The sequence below is a fragment of the Grammomys surdaster genome, unplaced genomic scaffold (genome assembly GCF_004785775.1).
Source record: "Grammomys surdaster isolate TR1022 unplaced genomic scaffold, NIH_TR_1.0 129, whole genome shotgun sequence".
NCBI classification, from domain to species: domain Eukaryota; kingdom Metazoa; phylum Chordata; class Mammalia; order Rodentia; family Muridae; genus Grammomys; species Grammomys surdaster.
This window is the reverse complement of record NW_021604587.1, coordinates 18095775-18104446: the sequence shown is the minus strand read 5'-3', so window position 1 is coordinate 18104446 and position 8672 is coordinate 18095775. Positions and strand designations below refer to the sequence as shown.

Genomic DNA, 8672 nt, shown 5'->3' with positions numbered 1-8672 from the left:
ACACATGCCAATAAAATAATGTTTTAATTTTTAGTCAAACAGGTTTGTGTTCTCACCATTGTCAACTCCCCATCTAGGTTTTGAGGAGAAAATTAATAACATACAGCCTGTACCTCCACAGAGCTCAGTCTAGGGGTGGGGACATACTAAGCAGACAGTTACAGCGCAGTGTATTTATTTATTTATTGCTAGAGACTGAAGCCAGGCCCTTTGTGCAAATGTCCTGTTACTGTGCTTTATCCCTATCCCCCTTTCCCAAGCTAGCCTATAATCCTCCTGTCTCAGCTTCTCAAAAGAACTGTGATTCCAGCTGTGCCCCCCCAAAGAGCCAGCTGTCCCTGGAGGTGACTGTGAGCCACTTGATATAGGTAATGGGAACAAAACTGGTCTTCCGGTAAAGCAGAAAAGGTTCCTAACCACTGAGCAGCCTTACCAGCCCTTAATCTCCCCTTTAAAGCTGGGGACAAAAATCATGTCAGTGACTCCTCCTACACTCCTGGAGAGAGCATGCAGCTGGAAAGTCAGTGGTCATTTCTAGTGCTTCATGAAAAAAAGACTGTGCCCCCCTAACCTGGAATCTAACTGCCATCTGATTTCAAGATCTTTGGTATAGTCCATGATGAGACACATATATTCACTTTCCACTTAAGTAATCATGTTGAATTAATCCTCCATCCTTGTGAGGTGAGAGTTTGGGTATGCTTATCCTCAAACCTAAACAAAAGCTTCCAAGCTTCAGATTGGAATGATGACCCAGGGCCTAACCAGCACTGGAACTTAGGGCTCTCAGCTTCCCCCAAATGTACCTTATTACCCTCATCCCTGGGCACATGAACTGTGGCGTGTGGAGGCAGTTAGCCCTAATAATACATGTGCACTGAGAGAAAGGATGTCGCTAAGTTCTAGACATCTCCTTGTCACAAAAGCCTTCCTGGCATGAGCTTGGGACAAGTTTCCTAAATGCTGGGGGTTCCAGGAAGTCACTTACCTTTGTAAATAAAATAAGAAATCCTAAGAACAAACCATTCGACTTTCTTTCATCTCCTTTCTTCTCCCCAAGCCCGTCTTGCATAAGCATGATGACCTTCCATTGGGTGACGGCTATGTTGTAAGTGAAACGTTTACAGGCACTACAGGAATGACCTGGTGCCTCGCCCACCTCATTAGAATTCTAATTGGGGTGTGTAGGAGAGGCTTCTATAAATGGTAAGGCAATCCTTGGCGCCTGTCTCCCCACACCATCTCTGTCATTCCCAGAGGAGCCCCAGGAAAGGCAGAAGAAGCCCAACATGAGTGGTGAGTGCGGTGTCTCTCTAGGAGGTCCTCATGGGAAACCCATACTGCCCTCTGGGTCTGGCAGAGCAGCCAGCTGGGACAGTTGTCTGTCTTGGGGACTCTGTGTTTTCAGGTTACGTTCAGGGGTGTCTGTGTCCTAGAGTACCTGCTGGGTTCCTCAGACATATTTCAGTGGTGGAACATGACTGGAATGGATCGAGCGATGGACAGGATGTTCAACACACAGCCAGGGGTCACATTTCCTTTGAGGATAAGCTTTGTCTTATTGATACTGCTTATTCATTGCTACCTAGAAAGTCATGCCAGATAGCATTCTGGGTTTCTCAGTACACTTTTCCTGGCTGTCAGTAGCAGGGACAAAGGAAAGCGGCTCTCACAGGATCAGAGAGACACACGTGGAAGCTGAGTGTTGAGAAACCATCAGCTGGACTATTCCTAAGTAAACTACAGATGCTCTAACACTGGCAGGCTCCCTGGCTTGACTGGCTGTGCGAAAGCCCAGGAGCAGATGTGGCAAGCATGCCACAAGATCCCGACTATCCCTATGAACAGCATCAGGGAAGGCAACTGAAAAGGAACAAGATGTGCAGGTTTTTTGACTCCGTGGTTACTGTCGAGGATTTGGGCTCTGCTAATTACTGCCTGTCATGGTGATCAGCCTTGGACCTTGACGGCAGCAATGCCAAACCCAAACAAGGCATGAGTCAAACCTGTAAAGTGTGGTGAATGGTGGTTAGGAGCAAGACAACCAATCCAGATGCAGAAGGTGGATATGGGTCTTGAGAAACTCTCCAGGTGAGGACTGGGCAGGGGACACTTACCCTTTCCCCATCCGTTCCCTCTCATGAATACAGACAAGGCTGAGATGCTAACAAAAGGAGCACTTGGGGCTTACAACGTCACCAGAAGGGAATGGCAGTTGTCATGTAGTGCATCTATCTTCTGCAGGAAGAGGTTGAGGCCTGGGTATGGGGAGAGCCTTAGGAAGGTCGAACAGCAAGTTGGTAGCAAAATTGGACCAAATATCCAGCACCAAGGTACCTTTCCACTAGGCTCTGTGTCTAGATCTGAGCTTAAACATAATTGCCATCAGGTGAGCCACCAGACCTTTCTCTGGAGCTAGGACGTCAGCTGCTTTCTTGCAGGGAAGAGGTGGGAATTCCTCCTGGGATCTGTACTTCTTTGTGTTCACCTACAATCTACCAAGGCCTTTTTCACATCTTTATTTCAGTTCCTTGGACCAGAGAAGTATTCATGCTTTCTGAAAAGCAGACCATCTCTCTGGGCTCCATATCTTGAGACAATGGCCTCTGGCACCTCGCTCACCATCTGCTACCTGCTCATCAGAAGCAGAGCCCACTGTGCCTTTGGGCTTCTCAAACTGTAGCTGCCATTTAGGCTTACATCCAGGAGCAGGGCTGTTGAAGCACTTGGCTTTCAGCCCTGTCCCTAGTGATCTTAGAGGGACTCTACCCTGTGAGTCTGTTTCCTCAGCTCTAAAGTGGATTATACTCACCTAGGAGTGTTCATTAGCTCAACTTAGTAGTGAGACTAAGACTTAAGACTAAGACTAAGACTTAGCCTGAGACTTTTTGCATTGAGCCAGTTTCCCCCTTGCCTTGAGATTGTAAGAAAGCTCAATGAGAGAGGGATCCATGTTGGGGGTGCCAAGGGAGAGCAGGGAAAGGAAACCGGGTATGCATACGATCGAGACATTGTTCCCATGTATAGAGTCATCATAAAGTTAAAAAAAAAAGATAGTCTGTGTTTTTAAAAGGAGAAACCAACCACCATGGGATAAAATCCATTTTCTACTCTTCTGTGTTCCCTAGCACAAGTCACTCCAGCCTCCTCCTCATCTTCCTTTCACATGTTCCCAGGTATCCTCCGGTCCGCGCACTCTGTTCACCTCTAATGGTTTTTCTATGTTGCCTCTACCCCACAGGGCTGTGGTGTGCACATGGGGCAGCTGCTCTCCTCCCCGGGGCCCACATACCAGGCTGGGGTGTGTGCCGGAAATTCTCTCTGTATCACTTGGGAGGAAAGGAAACAAAGTTGGGTCTCAGGCTGAGAGATGGCTTCCAAAGGAGACTTCATTCGCCTTGCTGAGCCTCCCTCCCTTAGGAAATGATGGTAGCTTCTGCCCTGTACCCCCCCAACCCCCATGGAGCAGCTACACAACTCAGTGTGAAAGAGCTTTCACAAGTATGAAAGGGTGCATAGGCCTGAGGTAACTATTCTCTGCCCAAGCCACACATTTAGGATCAGCAGGAACGCTGCTTTTAAATGCCAGAGATGGTCCTAATCTGGAGACCTTGGTTTGATTGGTTTGGGAAGCTCTTGAATCAAGACATCACTCTCCTGATGACTTACTTCCCTGTGTGTCAAGGCTTGAAGCCTCATCAGGAGAGATGACAAGCTCGCTCTTTAGAAAGGAAGCATGTGACACCCTTCACCTCTTACCTGTCAGCATGATGCCTGGGCATGGAGCAGGCTGTGGTTAGTGGCATCCATAACACCATGGTAGTTGTCTGAAGCTAGAAGCTTGGAGTCAGATTTTTGTCAAGGAAAATTGGATTCCAGCTTGGCCTTGGGTCTAGGTTCTGTCTGAGCTTGTGATACTGGAGAAATGAGTTCGCCCAGTTGAACTTACAACCCCCACCTGTAAATTGGTATGATGCCGTAGGCTTTTATGACTGTTAAAAGATGCAAATGTAGTGTTCCATGCCTGCCACAGAAGGGGCTACAGCCTTCCAGACCCAGTGTTGTTTTGCTGTTATATGTGAAGTGCTAAGGCACTTTAGTCCTTCTGTAATGGCAACCTTAAAAGAGACAGATGCTGAGGTCTCGCTACTCTCTTTGCACTGTTGAGACACCCACAATTCAGAGACATTGAAGTCCTTACCCAAGACCTCTACCTGTCCAGGGTTTCACCCCAGAAAGTTTGTCAGAGCCTTCCCCTGCCGACTGATCCTGACCTTGAGTGCCAGGAAGTGTTGTGGTGTGTGCTGCACCGGGCTTGGAGGTGTCTGACTGTGGAGAGAAGCTAAAAGCAATTGACACCAACTGGAAAAAGAGAAAGGAGAGTGTGTCTGGCAGTGAGTCCTGTGAGCCAGGAAGTGGCTGGCCACAGCCTGGAGCCTGGTGGAGCAGCCTGGGGAATGACTCCTGCTTCCACAGCTTGGATGGAGACCTGGCTTCCAGGGCTAGCTCTGCTTCTAAACTACTCCGTGCTTTCAGTAGATCACTTTTGCGACTTTGGGGGTAGGCTGGGGGAATCTGGTTTCCTGAAGTGCAATATGGGAATTATATTGAATTATATCACCATTTTTCAAGATGTCCATTGCAATCCATTTCAGATTGTGACATCAGTTTAGCGGACTGCAACCAACATATTTTGTAAGGTGATGTAATGGAGAAAATGTCAAGAGTATGTACATTATGGTATTCAGTTACAAATCAATGTTAGAGAACACCAAAATATGTTTCTTAGTGTGGCCTCTATCTTGAAATCCACTCAGCTAAATGATTTTTAGAATTTCTTTAAGTTGGGACTGCAGAGCTGGCTCAGTAGTTTAGAGCATTTCTTCTTGCAGAGGACCCAGGTTCAGTTCCAAACACTCACATGGCGTCCCAGCCATCCATAACTTCAGTTCCAGGGAAGCTGATGACCTCTTCTGGCCTCTGTGGTCACCAGGCATGCACGTGGTACACTGACATACATGTAAGCAAATCACTCATACACATAAAAAAATAAGTAAAGTATAAATTTGCATTAGCATTAATTAATTAACTCTGGAAATCTGTAATATAAGAATGCATCTTTGCCTAAAGGAGGCATGATAAGGAGTCCAGACAAGTGTGTGCAGGAGACCAGCTCCCCAAGTGTTAAGTCTGCCATGTTGGTGTCTCGCCAGCTCCTTTCTCAGCCCAACACTTAGCAAGCAGGGCATCCTTAGATGTCTGCTGCCAGCAATTTCTTTATAAAGCTGGCCTGATAAGGGCCCGTTTAGCTGATGGTAATCTCCTGTCACAGTCTGGCATCTTCTTATGCTTATCTGCCAAACGTGAGCCCCAGAAGTGATAGGCAAGAGCTAGTATACTCACAGGGTCATAGGGTTAGGGTTACTTGGAAATGATAGTGAACCCCCAAAAGGCAAGAACAAAAAATAAGCAACCCAGATGCTCATTCTCCCTTTACACAGGAGATCTGAATGTAGGTAGATCAGGGCAGGGATGGGAACTACGTAGTTCTCAGAGCACAGGCTCTGACCTCCCTCGCAGCTTTCTCTCCCTCACGTATGGCCCTGCGTAATCTGAGGTGGGTGTTGCAAGCCCCATCCACATCACTTTACACCCCAGACATCAGGATAGAAGAAAGGGGAGGAAAATAGGCCAAGCACATTTGCCAACTGCTGTCAAAAAGGTCTCCTGGCTGGGTTTGATTGTCATGATGAGGTGATGTCATCTAAATGCTGGGAGGCTGAGGCAGGAGGATCAAAAGTTCGGGCAAGCTTAGACATGTTCAAAGTACATGGAGATAGAATAAGATCATACATTCAAGGCACTCCTGGGCTACACAGTGAGACTATCTCAGAACCAAAGATCTTCTTCAAAAGAATTGAATACAGAACCACAAAGAAATACTTGCTTCATAAAAGCCCTTTACACAACAGCCAAAATATAGAAACAACCCATGTCCATCAGCTGAGTAAAAGATAAACAAAATGTAGGGTGTTTTCGTGTGGTGGAATATGGCTTGGCCATACAAGAATAAGCTGTGCATGCATTCTACAGCATGATTTAGCCTTGGAAACATTGTAATAGCGAAACAAGGTGGACCTCAAGAACCACGTACTGTGTGGTTCCATTTATGTCAGATCATCCAGAACAGACAAAAGCCAAGAGACGGGAAACAGACTAGAGGTCAGAAGACACAGGAGGAGTGATCATCATGGGAGTCAGGCCTCTTTTGGAAACTAGACAGAGTTCACACAACATACAAATATGCTAAAAACTACTGAAGTGTTCCTGAAAATGTTAGTTTTTATCCTATATACATATCACTGCAATTTTAAAAAAGACTCACGGAAAGTTCTGGCCTACGAGCCACTGGCTGGCCACGGTTCATGTGCATTCCCTGACAGGAACCTGTGAGATCCACAGCCTATTAAAACGGGGATGCTGTTATAAGAAAGGGGGAATAAGTGAACTTTGGGATAGAATCTAGCAGTGTCTCCATCAGGAATGCTGGTGATACTGATATTTGCTGAGAAATGTCTTCCTCCTGACACTCCTGACACTGGTGTAAAACGGTAGCTCAATCTAGTGTGGGATCAGGAGGTGGTCTGCAGTGAGACACCTGGGGCACTTGCTTGCAGGCTGCTGCTCTCTCCAGACCTCCCCATCTTTATGCAGGGAGCAGCTTATAAAGCTGATAAGTTGTTTCTTGGAGTTCTTTCCCTCTCTCTTCCCCCAGTGCTTGAACTCAAACCCAGGGCTTTGTGCATTCTAGTCTCGGGCCCTAAACTGAGCTATACCCCTACCCTTTCTTTTCTTTTCTTTTCTTTTCTTTTCTTTTCTTTTCTTTTCTTTTCTTTTCTTTCTTTCTTTCTTTCTTTCTTTCTTTCTTTCTTTCTTTCTTTCTTTCTAAGTGTGTGATTTGATGACCCCTGGTACCCACACACATGAATTCCTGATTCAAAGGTTCATGGGTGGGACAAGGCCTGAGATAGGCAGCCAATGAGTCTTCTCCTGCAGCTCTCTCAGGGACAACAAGGCAGATCGATCCTGTTCATTCACTGTCCCCAAAGATTGCCCTTTGAGAACATGTTTCTTCCCTGTAGGTACTCACTGTCCCTATTGGTTAGGTTACAATGTCAGTGGGTAGACAGTACATCCTAAGGACCTTTTACCACCTACAGTTGCTTCTGGCTTCTAAGTCTTACATGGGATCTATTCCCAAGAGAAGAACTGGAGGGCACAGTGACAGAGTAGAGTCAGTAAGATCTGGTGGAAAGAAAACACTGTTTCCTTCTAGCATACTTGAAGTGCTCCTAGTTAACAAATGGATGAGTTTCCACACCAACCAGCCCTCTCCAACATTAACTAGGTACCCTATGGCTGAACTCAATTTGCCCTGACACTGTTTGGAGTGAGCACAGAGTTTATGAAATAAAAGCTCAGTTTCACAGGTCTGTGTTAATCCCACAGATGTGAAGAAAAAGACTGCTGACCCAAATAATGGACAAATTAAAGCAAGCTTTATTTTGGTTTTAGGGAGGCTTCATTATGTAGACATTCTTGATTGATTACAGAGTTAATTAATGATTAATGATGACTAATCATTGATGATTATATTGATTCCCCTTCCCTGAAGAGCAGGGTCATGGTAAGTGAAGTCTCTAACCCTCTGACGACGTGGTTGGTTTTCTAGGCAACCAGCCACTATCCTGAGGCTGTCGGAAGCTCCCAATCACCAGTTTTCTTAGTTTAAAAAGACACTCATCCTTTCCAAGATTCCAAATGTTTTAGAAAACTTACGCCAGGAAAAGACAGAGACCAAATGCACATTTCTGATTGTGTCACACAGCATACTCCATGCTCTGCTGATTTCTAGGTACTGAGAAGGGTGTTGTGTCTCCTGAGCTTGTTTGCAGTTGTCAGAGTTCGTCCATGTTATATATACATAATGGGTTCTCTGTGTTGTCAACAGTCGACACACTGCAAGCTGGTGGCATATATGAGTTTGCCTTTCCTTCTTCCTTCAACTCAGGGAAGCCTTCCAGATCTCACAGTACCTCTCAGGTCTCTCATGTCTGTATACCTACCATACCCCACTCAGGAAGGAGTAGCTATGACCAAGGCTTCCCACATCTTGGCTCTTTCATCTGTAAAACTCTGAGTGTAACTCACGGCATTAATAGGCTAAGGCATGTAAAGACTTGAGATGATAGTTAGCACATCAAAGTCCAGCAAACTTCAGCTAATGCAGTGATCGTCACCACCACAGTCACGCTGCAGCTGACCCATCTGCTGCGTCTCTCCTGGAAAGGATCGGCTCCTTACAGCCTCAGTACCCTGAAGTTCAGCCTCATCTCCATCACTCCTTCCAAGCACAGCCACTGGTCTCTAGAATGAGTGAGGAAGGCACAGCTACAGCAGGGCACATAAATGTTAGTAGAACCAAGATGGGGGGAACCTGTGTGCATGGGAACAGATGCCAACATAACGTGGCTCTCCCCACCCTTCTGTCCTTACCCCTGTCCTCGACAGAGGGCCATCTGGGATACACTTTCTGCCCCCAAACAGTTCATGGTCTACCAGAGTGAGCTTTTCCTTCTGGCCATGCATCATTTGGGGAGACGAAGAAAGCC

General features: G+C 46.3%; 1 protein-coding gene across 1 annotated transcript in view; it reads left to right on the top strand.

The window, feature by feature from the left end:
- The first annotated feature begins 1241 nt into the window (after nucleotides 1-1241).
- Nucleotides 1242-8672, top strand: part of Tgm3 (transglutaminase 3) — a 34606-nt gene continuing 27175 nt past the window's right edge. The window contains exon 1 of the mRNA XM_028756657.1: nucleotides 1242-1296. Coding sequence (XP_028612490.1) covers nucleotides 1290-1296 — 7 coding nt within the window. The 5' untranslated portion in view covers nucleotides 1242-1289. The remainder of the gene's footprint in view (nucleotides 1297-8672) is intronic.